General features: G+C 38.2%; 1 protein-coding gene across 1 annotated transcript in view; it reads left to right on the top strand.

The window, feature by feature from the left end:
• The window catches only part of ANO2 (anoctamin 2), a 185121-nt gene that overhangs the window by 127204 nt on the left and 36778 nt on the right, over window positions 1–21139 (top strand). The window contains exons 15-16 of the mRNA XM_065640876.1: window positions 12476–12550; window positions 18255–18456. Coding sequence (XP_065496948.1) covers window positions 12476–12550; window positions 18255–18456 — 277 coding nt within the window. The remainder of the gene's footprint in view (window positions 1–12475; window positions 12551–18254; window positions 18457–21139) is intronic.

The following is a 21139-nucleotide window of genomic DNA, read 5'->3' as shown; positions in this document are numbered from 1 at the left end:
ATTGCTGTTTCTAATAATTTTCGTAGTTGTATCAGCCTTAATTTATCTTACTTGAATCTCATTCTATTTCATGCTTCTATTTCTGTCTTCTCAACAACCAAGTATTTAAGTCTTTATCCTCTTCACTATTCAAGATCTCTCCTCATTTAGTATGATCCGCAAATTCAATTGACATGACTTTCAGAGTCATTGCTATGTTAAATATAAGACAAACAGTATACTGATCTCTGACTAGGTACTACATCACAGTTTCATGTAGAGATTGTCACTATTTCCAATGTTTTTCTGGTATACGACTACAAAAATTTATTTTGTTGATATACTTATTCCATTTTTATTAATTATAGGAAAGAATGAGACAGGCATTTTCAAGAGAATAAACTGTATAACACTTATTCCCACTATTTCCAATTTTGCTAACTAGGTTTATATCAAATGCAACAGGTGCCTTTCAAGGCAACTTTCAATAGATCTACATTTTACTGCCAACTACCAACTGTTTCCTGGGATGTTGGTGGAAAGGAGTTCCCTGGAGACCATTCTGTGTTTTCTGCACAGTTTTAGCACGTATATACAACTTGAATAAATATTACCTAATGCAGCCTAGTGTATGGGTAGATATTATTTCCCTGTTTGGAAATCAGAAAAGATTTGGAATAGGAGTGTGAGGAACTTTTGTTCTACATCTTATATTTAGATCTGTGAGATCTAAACAGTTTTATATGAAGTTGTTATTGGCCTAGTAGAAAGTAGTTCAGATGTGCTTGTCAGTCAGATTTGACCTAATATGTCTACCCTCTTGTGCTGAAAAACAAACACAACAACAACAACAAACTCAAAAAACCCCAAACAAACCACCACAAAATCAGATAACCAGGCATTTTGATTTAGCAGTTTGAAACTCCAGCTTTGGGAGCACTGGGAATTTTTGCACTTCATAAGAAGTGACTGCCAATTTTATAATGTCAAAAATGCATATAATTTTAAAAAAATTAAATTTATGTTCGGGGAAAAATGAAAGTTGCTGCAAATAGTATTGGTTGTAGTTCCCTGAAATCATAGCTCCCAAAAGTCTAAAGATAATGCTAATAGTACCATAATGTATGTCTCTCATTACTCTTCCAACTCCATTAATTTCTGTTTTTGCCTTCCAGTGTTTCATTGACAGTTCCTTCTTACTATTCTGTACTCTTCCACTCTTGTGTTGGGTTATGGGGCAAGGCTGTATATGTGTGTGTGTGTATGGAGATACTGGGGTGTTCATTATGAATGTCTACTCAATATAGATTTTCTCCATAATCAGCCAAAAGACATATTTGTCCTAGACACAGGCTCAGACCAAGAACCAGGTTGGACTCTCTGACTCTTCCCTCTGGAAGTGCCTCTTTCTGCACTGACTGCAGAGGCAGCCGGTAGCAATTAACTCCTGCTATACTGAAGCGAGGCTTTTGAGTGCCTTCTTCCCCTAGTCTGTTTTTGTTTATGTAACATATTTGGTGTCTCTGTTCATTCTGTGTGCTGAGGATACGGTGATGCATATCTAGCATTGGTTAAAGAGAGAATGCAGAAATGGTAAAAGCATAAATTTTGCTGTCTGCCTTTAAACAGTCAGGTAGAACGGCTCAGCAGGATAAAGCATGCAGGCAGGACTCTTGTGCCTCTAAATGTGTTATTTTTGGAGCAGACGTGGAGAGAGCTGAAGGCTGCTCTGCTCCTGTACCCCTCCCCATCCTTCAAGTCTTCCACCCAGAACTCTTCTCTGCATGTCATCCATATACTACTGGCAAAAGTGCGCCTCTGTAGATTGTATTCTGCAATTGAGTGCCAATTTTTATGGCATATTCAAATGTTAGAATACAAACTTAATTGACATTTTACAGCTGGTAATAAATGCTCTGGAATCAGAGAAAGAATCTAGCATAGCCACATCCCTTTTTAATTATTTCCTTGCTTCTCAAACATATCTTTTCCAACTTAAAAATGTTACTAAAATTTACACCACTCTCCTCTGCTGTTAGTGTGATCATTCACAGTTTGTGTAAGCTAAATTGGAAATTTCAAACAAAGGAAACCGATAATGTGTTGCATGCCTCTTTCTCCCACTTTGTGTGGGGATAAGTGACTTCACATGGTGTAAAACAATGGAGAATCTGATTTTAAGTGCGCAATGCCAAAGCCTTTGGGTGAGATTCTGCTTCATTGAAGTCAACGGGTCTTTTGTGATTGATTACACATGAGCATGAATTTCAGCCTAGATTCTTCAGGCTAGGACACTGGCCCAGATGTGGGCCAGGCAAGCTTCAAAGAAACACAGAAAGGACATCTTTACTCAGAGTCTAACACTAAATACATTTCATCCAGAACTGAAATCATATACCCAGTTAAAATTTTTAATTTTATTCTCTTCACATTAAGGCAACAAATACATGCAGTTTAGAGAAGTAACAGGACTATTAAATGTTGCTAAGAGAATCCCACATAAAGAATTGTAATTCAAGCTTTGGAAATTGCAAAATTGCCAACTGGCTTAGTTCCATTGGGCACAAGCTGCTTATATTAAAGTGTATAATGGTGACTAAATGAGTGATTTTACAGATAAATTTAAGGTAAACTCTTATTTTACTGGGGCAAATAGACTTGAAGTTACAAAAGAGAACATATTTTAGGATTTTTTTTATATTGTAGGGAGAGATACTGCATGTAGTTGGGGTTTTGATTGTGTAACTGATATTTTTAAAAGGACTTACTTAGAAAAGATAGTTCTATGCTTATAAGAATTTACAATGAAAAATGTTTAAAATCGTTGCAATATTAAAATGGTACTAAATTATGTGAACTAGTAAAAAGATTTTTGTTTTAGTTTTGGGGTTTTTTTGGTTGGTTGGTTGGGTTTTTTTGTTTTGTTTTGGTTTGGTTTTTTCTGAGAGATTACACTGGATACATTGTTTTAAAAAGTGCTGCATTTATGATTCCATTAACTTCTCCATCAGATGTTCACAGTTTATGGAAGAAAGTGTGAAACCAGACTGACTATTAGAGTAAAGGTGCTTTGGATTTCAGGGTACAAAGTGGTTGCAAATCCAGTTAAATGCAGGACAATATAAGGTCATGATTATTGCTGATAATTGATTTTTTTCTAAAGCCAGTCTTTGAAACTCACCTTGTTGTCCCTTTGTTTAATGTGCCAAATAGGTCTGTGTCTAGTCAATATCAAAACAGATTAAATTGATCTAATCACACAAATCAGACACGTCTAGCTCAGAATGTGTCTTCCTTATGCATTCTTTTATTTGTATAAGCATATTTTAAAGGTATATGTGGCATTTCATTACCTTTTTTGAGAAAGTTCAGGACTTACACTAAAAAAAAATAATTGAGCAAGTGACAGAATATATCGTGAACACAATTTGTGGCATTCCACTACCATTTTCCCTACTACGGCAGACCTCTGCCAGTCGTTTGTTTTGGAAATCTTATCAGATGTCTAAGTGTATTTGTACATCTAACACTTTGCCTTCTCTAGACCAGACTCATTATGATTTATTAATCATCAACAAAGAGCATTGATAAACAATGAATATTTATGACTGCAGATGTAACCCTATTGTTTGTGTAAATTATAGTGTTTTTCTGATAATGTTCTGAATGGCCTCAAGTTTACATAAATAATTCATACTTGTAAAGCCATATGTTAAACTGTCATCGTAAAAAGAGAAGCACTGCCAGTTTTCACTTGAACCGTATGTAAATATCAAGAAGTTGATTTTAAACAGTGATATAAAGACTAAGCACCTTAATGCCATTTACACAATAATGTTTGCAATATGCTACAATGCAGTAGATGCATGAAGATGAGGATCAAAGGCAAAATTAGTTTTAAATACAGCAGAGAAACTACAGTGTACTAAATTAACCATGTCTAGCAATATAATGTTAAGACTGATGAAGACTAGAAATTATTTGGATTAATGGATCCTTTCCTCCATTCTGCCAGCACCTCTGTTGACAGAGAAGAGGTCCTCTTTTCTGCAAAGGTTCCTTGAGCTCCGTGACTGGAAGTATGACCCTCACCTAGCACAGTAACCATCATATAGAATCATAGAATCATAGAATAGTTTGGGTTGGGAGGGACCTTCAAAAGTTACCCAGTCCAACCACTCTGCAATGAGCAGGGACATCTTCAATGAGATCAAATTGCTCAGAACACCATCCAGCCTGGTCTTGAATGTCTCTAGGGATGGGGCATCTACCACTTCTCTGGGCAACCTGTGCCAGTGTTTTGCCACTCTCATTGTAAGAAATTTCTTCCTCATGTCTAGTCTGAATCTTCCCTCCTTTAGTTTAAAACCATGACCCCTTGTCCTGTCGCAACAAGCCCTCCTAAAAAGTCTGTCCCCATCTTTCTTATAGGCTCCTTTTAAGTACTGAAAGTCCACGATAAGGTCTCCCTGGATTGCTCATCATATACCTGGTCCTTTGGAAGGGATGTGCATGTGTGTATCTTCAGGCATAGGGACTTGGCTACTCATGCATGCATTCATAAGCCTTGTTATGTGAAAGTCCAAGTGAATGGCCCATGTCTGAGGGAGATTTGTTTCCAATCACACGGCAGGAGAAGAAATGCAGCTGTTGACTTGGCTGATTATTTCCATTTTAAGTGAGTGGTCTAAGCCGGCAGAAAAGCCAAGATGTGGCCTGAACACAGTCTGTAAGAACCTACAGCCAAACCCAAAAATCTGCCAGTAGATGCTCTTAACTGACAAAGTTGCAGCTAAATGCCAAGACTGGAAGTTGCAGATAGGCAAATTCAGCCTAGAAATAATGCATGCGTTTTCAACAGCTGGGATAATTAGCAACTGGAATGACCCAATAAGGCTTATGACTGACTGTTCATCACAGAAATGCCTAAGCTGTGATCAGAAGTTTCTCTAAAAAGAATCTTAGTTGAAACACATTTATTAGCCTCATAGCAAAAATCACCTCAAGGAAGTTCTGTGGTTACAAAGGAGAACAAGACTGGATGCCTAACAATAACCTTCCTTAGCCTTAAATTCCATTAATTTTGATGATCCTAGTACTGAGCCTTGCACACACTTCTCATAGCTCTCTATTCTGCATTGCTTCTGCAAATGATTTAAAATGTGTCCATTAAGCTCCACTGAAAACTATTGGAGTGTCTGTGCTATTCTGTATGTTTCAAAATCAGAAAAAGTTTTTGATTAAAGGTTTTGCAGTCCTTCAGTTGGCTCCAAATGAGTCTTGGCAGTTCATTTTCCACATGCAAGCCTGAAACAGAACATTGTTCACAAAACAGAGCCATCTTTACTGTTAAAATGCCCTTACTGTTTTTTAAGTGAGAAGAATAGAAAATGTTGTTCTTTCTTTTGATAGGTCTTAAACCAAAAGCTGTTTCAGCTTCTGTAGGAGTGTGAAGGCAGAACTCCCAGGAGCAGATTCAGACTGGGATAGACACAGTCATTGACAGATGCCCAGGGTGGCAGCAGTTTTGTCTTTCCTCTCAGAAATTTTAGAGCAAATGATCCCTAATACAGACTGCAACAGTCTAAAGATTTTCTTAGCTGTAATTACCACTGTGGGCCACTGCAACATTCCAGAAATGCTGGTGTGCCTTGATTGTGCCTCCTTTTGTATCACCATCCTGGAATGGACTGTCTTCCAAAACTGCCTGTTCTGCAGACTTTTTCTGCCTCTGAACTTCTTTTCACCTCCAAATAGCTCTCAAGTATCCTTTTCTCCTTACCTTTTATCTTATTTCATGTCCAAAGTAAAATTATAGGGACCTTTTATTTCAGAAGAAGCCCATGACTTTCTTTGTTTTGAACCTGCAAGGCACATACTATATTTTGGGTGTTACTCAGATGCAGAAGAGCTGTATTTGATACCACAATTCTTATTTCTAGATGCTCATTTGGACAGCATAGTTTTTACACAAATTAAAGCTTTTCTTTCTACTAAGGAAAGTGCCGTTATAAAAATGACAGTTACTTGTTTGATGCTTCCTGGGCATACTCAGAGATGAACTTCTGGATTTTATGATCGGAAATATAATTTTGCAGCTTTTTTTCTGTTGCTAGCTGTGTAAGACCTTAGGAATCCAAGAGAGAGGGGTCCTGGATTCTGCTCTTCCCTGAGCATCTTGTACTAAGTTCCAGTCAATTATTGCAGCTCTACGCAAGTCCAGTGAAGTTGCTGGGGTTGCCCAGGTGCAACCGCACTGAGAAGCCTGAATTTCAGAACTGGAGTTACAAGGCAGGATGCAGAAGAGAGAAAGTACGTTGCTTTACTCCCCAAGTGCAGGTTGAGCTGGCATGGCTGCTGGTTAAAAACACCTGCTTTGAGGAGGTGTCCTTTTGTGGGAAAATATGAATAAATAACTGAAATACTTGTCATCTGAGCAAGCTGGCTGTGGTCTAATTCACAGAGAAACACAGAACTGTTTTCACAACACCACTTGGTGCCGTCCAAGCGCAGTATGTCTCCAGGTTTTCACAGCTCAGAGGCCCACCTGCGGATGCAAAGCTGCGCATGTTGGATCTTTGCAATGTTAGGGGACTCATAAGGAAATAAACCATCCAGCAAAACCTAGATGGTGCTTTTTTTCTGATTTATTTTATTTTATTTTATTTTGCTTTATATTTTCTAATAGGAAAGAATTGTATTCCTGTGTGGAACACTTTCAACACCACATTAAACATTAAAGCAGGAATGCATCACTACACTCAGAACAACTGCAAATTGCAGTTACAATTGCAAATACATCACTGAATTTAAAGAAACTGAAAGAAAGATTTTAAAACATACCTTTCACTTTGTCTTGTTCATCACGAAAATATTATCTCTATAATGAGTTTTTCTGTCTTCATGCAAATATTTCTCTGCAATACAGTTTCTCTTCGGGAACGATCAGTTTCATCTTGTTACACCAATAAATGCGTACACCTCTTGGACTGCTCCAGGTAGATTCCCTGACTGTTTGGCTAGATTTTCATTAACATTCAGGAAAGGTTTCCTACCTCCATCTAACATCTAGACAATGTTCTGTAATGCACTTTATTGATTAGAATGGGGTATGTACTGTATGCTAGGAGAAATCTATGGATGAATTCCACAATTTAGCATGAACAACACTTGCTGCAGTGTGCAAGTGTAACATTTTGATCACAGACAAGGTGTTCTTGATATCTAACAGTACAGTCTTGCAGCAGCTAGATGGCACTATTGCCGGAGAGTAGAATTGCGAGGGTAAAAGCCACGGACTCCACACAATCCAACGTGAATCAAGCTGAAGCCATTTATTGCTTGTTACAAGTCTCCTTAAGTATCTTGCTGCTTTGTTCACGCACTTACAGTCTGCATGTGATTGGATAATAGCTATTGTCCACGCGCTACAGGCTAACAAGTGATTGGATCTCTACAGACAGCACGAGTTCTCGCATTCAGCAAAACCTCCCTACAAAATTGCTGACTTGCAAAGGAGGATAAGATGATTTCTTCTTCATTGGGTCAGACAACACATTTTGATCAATTTCCATATTGTCATTACACTGGTCCTGTTTTTCCCACGACTTTTCCTCCAGGAGAGGCGCAGACGGTTCTTCTGACAGCCCTTCTCCTGGGAGTGAATACTTTGCTGTATCAGGGGCAAACACTTGCAATTGAGCTGGCAATTGAACTGGAAACGCCTGTTTCGGGTCACTGAGGCTCGAACTGAATGCGCAAACACGCCTTGTGTAACAGTTTTTTCAGCTTTTAACTGTTGCAATGTAGTGGTTATCAAGCGCCAGGCGGTTGCAAGACCGTTAGTATCCTTTTCACTGCAGCTAATTGCCTCCCACAGCACATATCCCACTTTCTCCCAAGTCTCTATTTGAAAGGCTCCTGACGGATGGGCAGGAAACCCATTGTCCCGGCACCATATTAATAATCTTTGGAGGTTACTTTCCTCATACTTCACCCCTCTCCTAGAGAGAATATGTGAGGGGAGATGCAGAATTGCTCCATGTTCAGTAGATACATTCTGCCCCATCTTGCCCCTGGCTGCTCACCTTTTCGGGTGTCTGTTGCAACAATTTCAGATCCTCTATTTTCTCTGCAGCCCCACAGACTGTGTCCCGGTCATGGTCCTGCTGTGCCGTCTCCAGCCGGGGCTTTTCCCTCGGTCAGCAGTCATCCCCTCGCCATCAGCTCTACTTGTGGATCACGTCAGGGTCACCACTTGAGAGGGTGAAAACCACAGACTCCACACAATCCAGTGTGAATCAAGCTGAAGCCATTTATTGCTTGTTACAAGTCTCCTTAAGTATCTTGCTGCTTTGTTCACGCACTTACAGGCTGCATGTGATTGGATAATAGCTATTGTCCACGCGCTACAGGCTAACAAGTGATTGGATCTCTACAGACAGCATGAGTTCTCGCATTCAGCAAAACCTCCCTACAAAATTGCTGACTTGCTGACTCTTGATTTCTTCACCGGACACACTTCCTCTTGTTCTCGCTCAAGGCTGCTCAAAGTAACGTAGGACACATAGGCTGCTTGACTCTGCTCTCCTCCTAGTTACACAGGCCTCACAGGCCTATTCAGTTCAGTTCCATATAATGCCCATTATCTTAGAGAAAATCCCTCAAGTCTCCCGCATAGAATCAGGTGAGATAGAAAATACCAAGTGAATTTACAGATCGGGTATGCTTAGCAAGAGCTCTAACAGAAAGTATCTTTTAGCTGCCTGCTATGTTGATATAAATTTCAGAATTTGGTTTGAGCCATGCATGCTCTCTAAGTAACCCAGTAATATTTTCATCCAGATTTTTCTTTCTTCTCATAATAGCATAGCAACTCAGGCATGTTGTTCTGATCTCCTTTTGGCTAGGTGCTATGGAGAATGGCAAACTCATGCCAAAGTCACCTAAGGTTGAAGCAAGCATATACATGAAAGAGAAAGATGACTAGATGTCATGCCAATCTTCTCTTCCTTTATCTACTTGTCCTTTCCCATGCACACCCTCTCCTCTCTCCTCTTCCTAATTCCCCACTTCATCTCATTCATTTCAAGAAGAGACTGGGAAAGCACTGCTGAAGTGTCTGTCACTCCACTGAACTCTGTTCAACTTGTTTTGCCTTGCTTAGTGTTAAAAAGCAAATATGATTTTCCTTATGCCATTGCACCAACACTGTAGATGTACTGGGTACTGTTGCTCAGACACTGGTAGTGGTGGCTGCAGAGGTGGCTTCTATAAGGTGAGGCCAGAGCTGCTCCAACAGACCTATTGCAGGGCATAGCTGCACCCCTTGGCAAGATGGTGACATTTCTGGAAAAGTGTTTGTAAGAAAGGGTAAAATGCTGCCTGACAGTGAGGAGAGAGAGGAAAAAGTGTGAGAAATAGCCCTACAAACACCAAGGTTAGAGCAGGAGGAGGGGAGGAGATACCCAAGGTGCCCGAGCAGAGATTCCCCTGCAGCCCCTGGAGAGCCTATGGTACAGCAGGTTTATCCTGAAGGATTGCAGACCATAGAAAGACCCTCACTGGAGCAGGGGAACAGTGTAAGGAGGAAGAAGCAGCAGAGAGGATCTCTTATGAACTGACTCCATATCCTGCCACTCCGCATCCTCTTGCACCACTTGGGGAGAGAAGCAGAGGAGTCAGGAATGAAGGACTGAACTCGGCCCTAGGAATAAGTTGGGAGGGAAGTAATGTGGAAATGGAGTTTCTAGATTTGTTTTTATTTCTCACCATCCAAATTTATTTTAAATAGTGATAAATTAAATTAGTTTTCCTCAAGTCAAGTCTGGTTTACCTGTGATAGAAATTGGTAAGTTATTTTCCTGTCTTTACCTCAACTCACAAGCTTTTACATCTTAATTTTTATACCCATCCTGTTGAGGAGAGGGACTGAGAGAGCAGCTGGGTGGGCATCTGGTGGCCAGCCAAGGTCAACCTAATGCAAGAGAAAGGACTATTTTTATCCTGTTCAGCATGGTAATTTTTTTAGAGGCAGTCCATATTTCGTTTATTACCAGTAATAAACTGAAATTTTAAGAATCAGGTTTGCTTCTAAATCTTTGTTTCAGGAACTTGTTTTATTGAACTAACCAGGCACAAAGTGCTTTTGAAAAGCTATAATTTATGTAAAACAAATATTCAGGTGTTAAACCTAGGACTTCAAAAATGACTAGTGTTGCTAGGTGCCTCTGCATTCTTAATGCATATGCTGAGATTAAAGAGGGTGAACACTGTAATTGCAGTCCTTAAACTGTCCTGAAATTGGGACCCTCAAATGGATTAATCCTAATATCTCTTAATGCCTAAAAATGTAGGCTTAGGCACACTTTAACTTCTGATATTAACCTCTAAAAGTACACGTCAATCATTGCTCAATTTTCCTAGTTTTTCTTCTTTCCTGTAACTATCCGCTTTTATTTTACTATTAAAAAAAATGTAGGGCAAACATGGCAAATAGCTATTTCTTTTTCATAAACGACAACTGTTTCTTAAGGTATTTGCTAGTTTCTCAGTTTTTTAAGTTACTGATGTGTTATCAAGAGTCTTCCAGCATATGATTTTTTTTCTTGACTTGGAAAGCCAGTAGATCATGACAGAATCCTGGCTAATATTTCAAAATACAGTATACGTCTTATATATACGTCACAGGAAATATTGAACAAAAAACCCCAAAACATGAAAAAAACTTAGTCACTTCATCCCTTAGGATTTGTCAAGAATTATTTATGATATATGAAAGTTTGATCTTGGTATTATGATTTCTTATTTTCCAAAAAATTTTACTACTGGATTGTTTTGGTGATTTTTGCCTCTTCATGACCCTTTTGTATAGATCACAATTTTCTCTTTCCACCTCTATATGGTTTCAAAAGATTTTCTTCTTTCCTTTAACTGGTTTGGCTAGCATTAACTCATTCTGCTGTTTTGCTTCTTCAGTGTTTTTCCCCTAGTAAAATTGTTAGACATGGTGTCCTTCAGGCCTTCTTGGAGTATAATCACTTAGAGCTTCCTTATGTCCTGTATAATTGCTGAGTTGCAAAAGCCAAAATGAAATGAAATGCATCGTGCTTTCACAGAAATGCTTTTTAAAGTAGCCTTCCAGCTAAATGATGGACTCCATTTATGTACTGTATGGAGTGTTTATGTACTGCATACATTGGGCCAAATTATTTGTGCTTTGTGCTTCTGCTTGGGTTTGCTATGGCCCAGTCCTGCCAGCATTCTCCCAAAGGAGACAGGCTTAATTTGTCTGCTTCAACAGCCGAACTGAGAAGAGGGGATGCTGAGTAATACTACTTCCCACAGTGCTTGCAGCACTGCCACATCACCACAATGGATGTGTAGACAGGGTAATTTCTTCAGTCTAATTCCACATGGCAGTAAACTCCATGGGAAAGCCCTTTACAAAGGTATAATATTCCCTGATTTTTATTTTTATCTGAGGACAATTGAGCCTTAGAAATATTTTATTTGAAACCTTTGACCTGAATTCTAATCTAATTTAAATTCATTTAAATTCAGAATGACTCTGGGTTAACTCCAATGTAAGTGAAGTAGTAGTCCATGGGACAGCAATGGTGGTTCACAGAAATGCAAACAGCAGCTGGCTCTCTCTCTTTAGTTAATTTGATTATATAGTTTTAGTTTAACTTAAACAAAGTAATGACCTTATTATTATTTTAAGAAACCTTTTTTGAGAGGAGGGAATTATATTTCTTATAGAAATACACTTTCAAATATCTCTGTAGATGTATATGTTGCTAGAAATGGAGTCAGGTTCATGTGGGGAGAGTAAAAGTATACTAGATTTCACTGCTCACAGTTGCTTTAAATTATGCAGTGAAGAAAGAGTTGCTGTTTGCACATGAAGAAAACAAGCCTGGCAGCAGAGATCACAGTGGGGACTTGCCTTTGTAGTTTCTCTCTATAGACCAAGTATCAGGAGAAGGATTTGGGTGTCTTTGCAAGAACTATCTTAGGGGCCGCATTTGGCTAAGGTAACCATTAGGCAAGAAATCTGGGTTCAATGGTAGAAAGCATTCTGTTCATTATTTCTGTCTCTATTCTTCTGAAGTTTTACAAGAAGCAATTCAAAATAAATGGTTGAAAATTGCTTTGCCTAAATGTAAATTAAGGTGAACCTCAAGGCTTTCTCCTGACATTATGAAATTTGTTAAGACCTCAATACATTTTTCTAAATATTAAAATAATAGTTAGATACTATAATTTCTGATTTTTACATACATTTTCTGTATGTCGTATTTATACTTTTACAATCTTTTCTTTCAAACTAAAGTCTTTAATATATCTGTTCTAGTTCTTATAGTCATCTTCAAAACTACAACAGGAGTATGGGAATTGAGAACCTTTTTCAATAATAGATCTTACTAACTCTAATATTTGCTGTTGTATGCTTCTGTAATGTCTGTTGTTTTATCTTTGTGTTTTGTGACAGGATGAAAAGGAAAAGCTGACATGGAGTGACCGTATGCCTGGATATGCAGCAAACTTTGGACTGATTTTATTTATGGTAATAAAATCTGCATTTCTGCACATTTATTAGGTGTGAGAAACATTGCAATGAGCATCTTGAGTGGAATCCTGAATTAGTATTCTCAAAGATGGATCTGAAGAAAGCTAGTGTTATAACCTACAGTTTGTGAGAATATGTGTCCTATTAGGATGACACAGAGCTCAGCGCCTATCTCTAGCTTTATTCTTTTTCCAAAGGCTCCTTAAGAGAGGGCTGTTGGCTGGATGACTTGCTGTAATGACAGCAGCCCGTTACTAGATGCTGTCTCTAGCACAGGGTTTCTGCTCCATCCTCCAGTATCTGATGAAGGGAAGCCCACTGTGTATTTGCTTGTGTGTGTAGTATTGCATATGCTCTGTCAGAATGACATTCAGAAGTGTGGAACCTGCTGAATAGGTGATATACAGATGAAATAAATCAGTTGCTGAGAAGTATGCATCCAACATACATTCAGGGATGAACTATACTGTAGTCAAGGAAGATCATGGTAGACAATCTGCACTTGAGAACGAGAATAAGGTGTGCTGGTCAGCCAACTGTAAAATGTAGACACTACTGTCCTAGTGAAATTTCCAACAGACCACAAACACATCATTAAGCTGCTAGACTTTGTAAACAACATTAAGAAAGCCTAGCTAATAAACCTTAAATTACTTTGCCAAGGATCCCATTACCCTCTGATTACAGAAATTCATGAATGAAAGCATGTATTCACATCTAAACCCAGTATAAAATGGCAATGAAATATGCTGGTTTATACCACAGGAGCATCTGACATGGGAAATTTACTTAGGGACTAAATTATTTTAGAATATCTAAGTCTATTTCTAATGTACTGGAATTTGCATGGACTGCAACAGATGTTCCGCGAAGATTTAATTTCTTTTTCTGACAATCAAAAACATTTTATATTCATGTTGAAGTCAAATTAGTGTCTGCATTTTTATAAATATATGTATATATTTATGAAGATATAGGTTTTGTAGATTAAGTATATTTTCTCTACATATTAGGTGCATCATTCATATAAATATGTATGTACTTAGAACATTTTAGTGGTTGGACTTGATGATCCTGACAATGTCTTCCAATTGAAACGATTCTATGATTCTATGAACATTTTGAGTGAGTTTATCGTCCTGAGGGCATACCAAGCATTTCCTTTTTAGACAGAACCTCTAATTGGCATCAGTTGGGACTTTGCTTAAAGCAGACTATATTGACTATGACTAAGCATATAGCCATGATTTAGCTTTTACAAGTCATTCTTTTGCAGACAAGGTGCTTACATAGGCTCTTTCACCACATGTTTAGATCTCCCCTAAGCATGAGTTTCAAGTGCTTTCCTGAGTCATAGCCTATATATTACACTCCCTGCTTCCTGTAACATATCAGAGAGAGATTTATAAAGGTAAAATGTAGCACTCCAATCCTTCAGCTCCTGTTAGTGAATGATGGAGCTATGCTTGCTTTCACCTTTTGGAGAAGTAGCCACAATTATTTTTTTAGTGTATTTCGAGCATTAGTAAGATGTAAGCACCTACAGGAGACAACTTAGAAACCATACATGAAATTCAAGTCAGCTCCTGATGAGGGAGAGCCAGCTCTGCTTTCCCATGTGGAGATTACAATCTACTCTTTACTGTATGCAACGTTTCTTTTTTTTTTTTTTTTTTCTTATTTTCCTGCTAGATTAGTTAAACAGGAATTGGGAACACCAGAGTAAAGTTTGCTGTCAGTCTGTGCAATAGAATTGCAGTAAGGAAACTAAATTGGTGTCATCTACTCCTGTTATTATTATCCTCACAGACAAATTTTTTAAGCTGTAAGCACTACATACATAAAAGATGATAAAATCGTGAGTTACATGTGTGTGCGCACATATACAGCACACAAACAGAGAAGATTCAGACACAGATGAGCAGTCACGTGCTGCAATTTCTAGTCCTGCAGAAGTGATTGCTGAATTCTTAATACTGCCTTTTCCAGGCCCAAAGGGTCTGGTGGCACAAACCCGTGAGTATTATCCATGAAGATGTCTACATTGCTATAGGATGATGCTGCTGTGTTCTGTCCCTCCTTCCTCCAGCTGTACATGCCATACTTTCCCTGATGATTCTTGAAGCTGCTAACGGCTTTCTTGTTGTAAAACATTTTCTCTTTCTTTTTCATTTATGTAATTCTTTCATGCACTTCACTTTTGTGAATCCTCTTTGAAGAACTGCATTATGTTTTTTTTCTTTCTGGCTTTTCTTCTGTCTTTATTAAGCTATGTATCCTGTTTGTTACTTAAAAGTGTGAATTGAAAAAAATGTTTGATTTTATTCTCTTGCCCAATTGGTTTTGGTGTTTTACAGCACCAAATAATTCCAAGGATTATTTTATACATTTACAGATACCTAAAATCTGATCACAGCTCTTTTGTTGTACACAAAGCCTCACTTGACTGCAGAGGTAGCAGAAGATCCAACCTTGGTTTAAGCAATGTCTTTTGCAGGGATTTTATAACAAAAGTCCATAGGCCTTATTTTTTGCCCAGAATGACCACTGGTAGCAGGAGGTCAAGGCTCAGCTGGGCATATACAAGTTCAGCTTGTGTGCGAATAGTGATAACATATGTCAGAGTTTAGAAACTCCACATTTAGAAGGTGTATGTTGTGACAAAGACTTCCGAGTATGTGATGAAAATATTGGTAGCTGCTGGGAGAGAGCATGATGATGTGGAGCAATGTCGTCACTGGAGGCTTTCTTTGGGTTCATTGCATTTGGCTCCATCAGAGGAAGGAAGAAAATCAATTAGTGTCATGGCACAAAAGTTCAGCCTGTTCCTTCTTTTGGACCTTATTGCCCTATTCTTACTCACATGGCATAATACTTGACTCTAGAATAGCCCCACTGGGAAGTCGAAGAACTATTTGGACATTAAATTGTTATCCTACTTGGATGAAGGTATCAGTCTAGCACACGGGGTTTTATAGCTTCCTTCTCAGATCTAGTGTGCTTTCCTGTTTGTCTTCATTCATACCAAGCTCAGTAGGTGACCTTTTCTGCAGCCAATTTTCACATCTGTTTCTAAGCAATTCAGTCCTTGACAGACTAGTTTAGATATTCAGGGAAGAAACTGTCTGCCATAGTAGGGAATAGAACTGGCCAGATGAAAAGTTGACAATGACAACAAAACCCAAAGTTAGCACCTGAATAAAAGGTGAATGTCTGATCTGGAATTTGGGCAAAAAAGATATTGTAAGAAACGGGAGAAGTGCTGTGAAGATACAGGAACTACTCCCTCTCAGCGACCATCTGGGAAATGAGAACTATACTCCCAGTTACTGCGCAGTCCTACAAGCCCTCCTCAGTTTTCTCTTATTGCTGGATGCACAGATAATGAAGACTCCTAAAGGAGTGTTTTTCCATCTGTGTCTATGCAGATGTTTAAAAACAGCTGGGCAACCAAGGAGTTTCTGAAGCCCTGGTGCTTTAGCAAAACCAGTATCTTTGTTCTGTAAACAAATAAAACTTTTTCTTTGGGTAACTTCATATATCTTGTTATGGCACTGCATGAATCGAAAAGACCTCAACAGTGCAAGCCTCTGAGAGTACCTCATCCTCCAGTAATTTTTCTTGTTGCTAAGAATCCCTTAAATCCTTTGGTCAGGGTTAAGGGTTTGCTATTCGACTTCCACAACCTAGAATTTCTTCTTTCTCTGTTTAGTGATTTCTGTCCTTGATGACTGTTCTTTCTGTGCTGTTAAGATTTCATTTCTAAGTGGAAGCTTGCGATGGAGATAGTGTCTATGGAGGCCCAGAGAGCTCATCATCTCCAGAATGATACATAAAAGCTTACTTTGCTGGTTTTCCTTGTCCATTATCAATTTCAAAGAAATCCACAGGGAAAAGAAACAGAAAAAAGAGTATTTGGAAGGTGATTAAGAGGAAGGAATCTATGAGCCAAACTAAGAAAAGAGCTTAAGGTGATTATAGAACTCGAAGGTGAATTAGATTACAGTCAGATGGTGCTTGTTTGTTTTCTCACTTTATTTGGGATGTAGTGATTGCTTCTGTGAGGGGCAAGTTAGGTAAATGTTTTAATCTTTGTGTTCCTGCACCATTTCTGTCACAGCAAGACATGTTCATCATGAATCATCATGTTCAACATGAATCAGATTTTTGTCTGTGTGTTTGGTAGGGTAGGTAAGACAAAAAGAAAAGATAAAAATAGGCAGAAAACTTAGAACTGTTTTCTCAACACAATGAATACTACAAAAGGAAAGGAAATAATATTTTATGTCATTGGAAGTGTTTTCAAAGTGTTTTTAGACTTTCCTATTTAGGTCAGTATTTGAATGAAAAATATTAGCATGAAGCAAAAACTCATCATTCACCTACCTCTCATTTAAAATTAATGAAACATTTCTTAAAAAGTCAAAATTATGCATTTTACTAGAACATTTTACTACTGTTTTCTCACAAAACATACTTGTGAATTTCATCTGATATCTCCAGGAGTTTCTCCAAATCATTATTTTTTAGTATGTTTATAAGTTCTCCATTAAAATTAAATGTGCCCAGTTTTCACCTTCAACCTTTAATATAGCACTAGTTCTTGTTCTGGTTCTTTTGCAATAATATTTTTTGATAAGACAGTCTTCCTCTGGATACAGGAATTCAATAAACTATTACTGGGTTATTAAAATGAACTATTAAATTTCCTTGAACTGTATTGTGAATCAAGGGGCCCCTAGGCCCCTTGAAATAATTGCAATAGTCTAATCTTTCATGTTTAGATAGTCTCTTTCATCTGAGGATCTCTAGATGTTTTACCTAAAATTATGAATGTACATCGGAATTCTTGCCAAAGGCAAAAATAAAAGAGAAAAATGTACCTTCTCCTCCTTTCCTGTCATGGGTATGAAAATTTACTATTTTAAAATTGTTATTTTATTTTCTTTTAATCATGGAGTGTGTGGGGGGGTTGGTTTGTTTGTTTGTTCATTTTTGAAAACAGAATACCACAGCCCTGTGAAATTCAAATTCTTCTTGTGGGAACCTGAAATTAAGTAGCAGGGCTGACTTTCTTCATATCATGGGTCATAGTGAGCCCATGAAGGACACCAGGGTACCAACTGATTTCTGGGATAGAAATTGAAAGTGAAGTCCTAGGAATCCTATTTAGGTCGGTCTTAAAAGAATAATAATAAGGGAAACTTTTTTTTTTTAAATTTAATTTTGGCAAGCATTGAGCAAACACAACTGAAGAGTAAGGTGCCACTTCTGCTTTGCAGAAGTGAAGATGTTTCAGCCAGTAAAGCTGGTTTACTTAATGGCACATATACGTAAATCCTTCAGTCCAAGCCATCTGAACCTATTCCCAGAAAAAGACCTTACTTAATACCTGCATTTGAATGCAAACTACCTGAGTTTTACCACTACTGCATGAATAATGTGGAGAGCTTTAATCAGAGGAAACACGCGCATCTTCAAGAGCTGTCATGCCAGTTCAGAGCTCTGCATCCATTTTCTTCATGATGTCCCTGTTAGAGAGTTTTGAATTCTCACATTTTAATTTGATTATCCCCGTATTATCATTGGTGTAAGAAATAACCACACAATACCAATTCATGGAACAAAGCTAACGTATCAAAGCCTCTGTTTAAATGCTAGTACCAAACTTGAACTAATCAGTCTGTGCATTTCTTTGCAGATTATGCTGACATTTTCAGCAGTGTTTGGTGTGATTGTATACCGAATCACAACAGCAGCAGCTTTGTCATTCAGCACAAATGGGACAACCAGGTCAAATGTTCGAGTGACTGTGACTGCAACTGCTGTCATCATTAACCTCGTCGTGATACTTATACTTGACGAAATTTACGGAGCTGTTGCCAAATGGCTGACAGAAATTGGTAAAACTATCTCAACACATTGCTCATTAGTACATTACATGTATTGACAGGAAAGTATGCAAAAAGATCTCAATAGGAATATTTCCCACTAAAGAATGCCAGTGAAAATATTCAGGCCTATAGGGTAAGATGCTCAGACATGCCTCTGTGAACTGGGGTCTAAGCTGCAACGTGCAGAGTGCCACTAAAAGGACTAATTAGCCTGGTTGTAATGCCATATTAATGCAGCTGTGCTCTTTACAGAATGTCAGCTGGTATTGCTGCATTGCACTGGCTTTGTGCCAAGTTTTACTTATCTAGAGCTGGTTGAAAATTTTTTACCTGGTATGTATTTTGTTGTATATCTTCACCTCTAGGAGCTTGGTTTACTGAAAGTCACTGGGTTATTTCAAAGATGTGGCTGGCTCTAGAAAAACTGCACTGGAAAATTCTTACCATGTTATTTTGCTGATGTGATTTTTACCACGTCCTTAATACTCAAAGCATTTCTTTGCCAATATAGGGGCATGTCTGTGCTGGACGCTATTATAATAGTATCTATGTCAGTTAGAGTTTGTATTTATTTATTTATTTTTAAATGTCATTGTATTGTTACAAGCCTGGCAATGTATTTAAGTCTTTTAAAGGTGAGTCGTTCCTTTGACTACTGTAGAGGTTTAGGCTATACTTTTGTTTTCTTACATACATTAGACCAAAGATTTTTACTATTAAGGGCTTAGGCTGACTTTTGTTTTGTTATATAAATTAGGCCAAAGATGTTTACTGATAAGGCTCTAACATAAGATGCTTATAGCTGTCGTTAAGTATTGTTTCACAAAGTTTTATACATTGGCTGTAATTCTAGATTCTTCAAAGTCTAGGAGCATAAAATCAATTATTCAAAACACTGAAAATCAGTCAGCAACCACAAATGTCTTTAACTGTAGCAAGTCTCCTACCTGACAATTCTCGGCATCTAAATTTAGACATCCAAATTAGAAACTTTGACAATTGGAGCCTGACTTTTTCATTTGCATTTGCAGATTCCCTCCCTGTAAAACCTACAGTGATGTGAAGCTGGCTGGAACTAGCAAACTTCAGATTAAAACCTGAGCAACTCTTAAGACTTGTGTTTCTTATTCTCCCTTTCTCAAGACACTTTCGAAGTCACATCTCTTTTAGTCTTATTTTTGAAGAATGGCATAAACTAAAGTTTTTTAGCTGTCATAATAGTCCTGAATTTTTGAAATATGGTTCTGTAGTTTCACCGATAAGGACTGATAGTTTAGATTACATTTGTAATGAAGACAAAGCAATTCATTTTCACAAATTGCCACCATATGGGGTTAATTTGTTTATTTCTGTTTTGCATCAGGCTTTGGGCAGAATGTAGCAGGGTTACACAAATGATGGTGTGACACTGCTGTGTGGAAAGAGCAGGAAGAGATGAAGGTGATGATTCTCCTCTCTGGCAATTTCTAGGCAAAGTCTGGGTAATGCCAGTCACTGCCATTGCCTCTCTGGGGGAAGCACAGAAGGAAAATCTCTCCCTTTGAAACATGCGCCACTCTGAATTATGAAAGGAACAAGAATTTCTTACTTGTTGATTATTGCCCCCTTGACAGTTTGCATTTAATTCTAATCCTACTGTATTAAGGCGGCATTCCTAATTAACCACCAGATGTTTTGTTTATGAAGGATCCAGTCTGAGTAATTCCTAGTACTACAAATTACGTGAGTTAGAAAGTTCATTCAGGCAGCTTTCTCCAGCTCAAGGCTCAGATGCCAAATGTAATCAAAATGTTAAAAAAAAAAATACAATGCATTCATGCTGATAAGTGCTCCTTACCTTGTGCACTTTCATTTTGCTGAGCAGAGCAAAACATACTCTTTTCACACTGCGGGTAATCGACAAGCTGAGGAACAGATTTCTGGGCTGGAGGAAGAGCTCTTGATAGCATAAGCTCCTATTCCAACCACAAGTACACTTGAAACTTTGTTCAAGTGAAAAATTACATCTGTAAGCACAAGAATAGTACCACTGATAGCAATCAGATTCATCATAGGATCAGAGTAGTGGATCGGTATCAGTACCTGCTAAATCAGTGCTTGGAGGGAAAAAAGTATTCGTTTTGTTGTAACCAATACAGAGATTTTGTACAGGATTCCCTGGGGCTCCACACACTTGTGGACCCAGCCAAGTAAGCAACTGATGTCCTCTTTATCACAGATTAGACCAGCAAAAGTGCAGATTATATCCTGGTATTCTCAGGCTGAATAGGTCATCTTCAGTAATCAGGTGGTGTCAGTAATCAGGTGATGTCAGACTTGATTTACAGCTCATTTGCTCATTTGTAACTTCATTCAGGTCAAGCAAGAATCAGTCAAATGGGGACAAAATCAAAAGTACTTGTGTTTGTGCCTTATAAAGGCAGCAACTCCTTTGTAAGCTAGGGCCCATGCCACAGACATCTCAGCTCGTTCTCTACCTGGAAAGTTTCAGCTGCCCAATTTTGATATAACATTCCGCACAACAAACCATATGAGTGTATAATTTGGGGGGGGAAAGTTTTCACTTTTACTAATGCATCTATTCTGACTGGATGCACTTCGGGTGTAGCAGACTCCACTAGCTAAAGGACAAATTCTATGCATGCCTCTATTGGTATGGTATAGTATATCTGAGTGTGGGGAGGGCGTGAAG

Source organism: Caloenas nicobarica, chromosome 1 (assembly GCF_036013445.1).
Source record: "Caloenas nicobarica isolate bCalNic1 chromosome 1, bCalNic1.hap1, whole genome shotgun sequence".
NCBI lineage: Eukaryota > Metazoa > Chordata > Aves > Columbiformes > Columbidae > Caloenas > Caloenas nicobarica.
The sequence above is the reverse complement of the archived record's forward strand: the minus strand, read 5'-3'. Positions and strand labels throughout refer to the sequence as shown.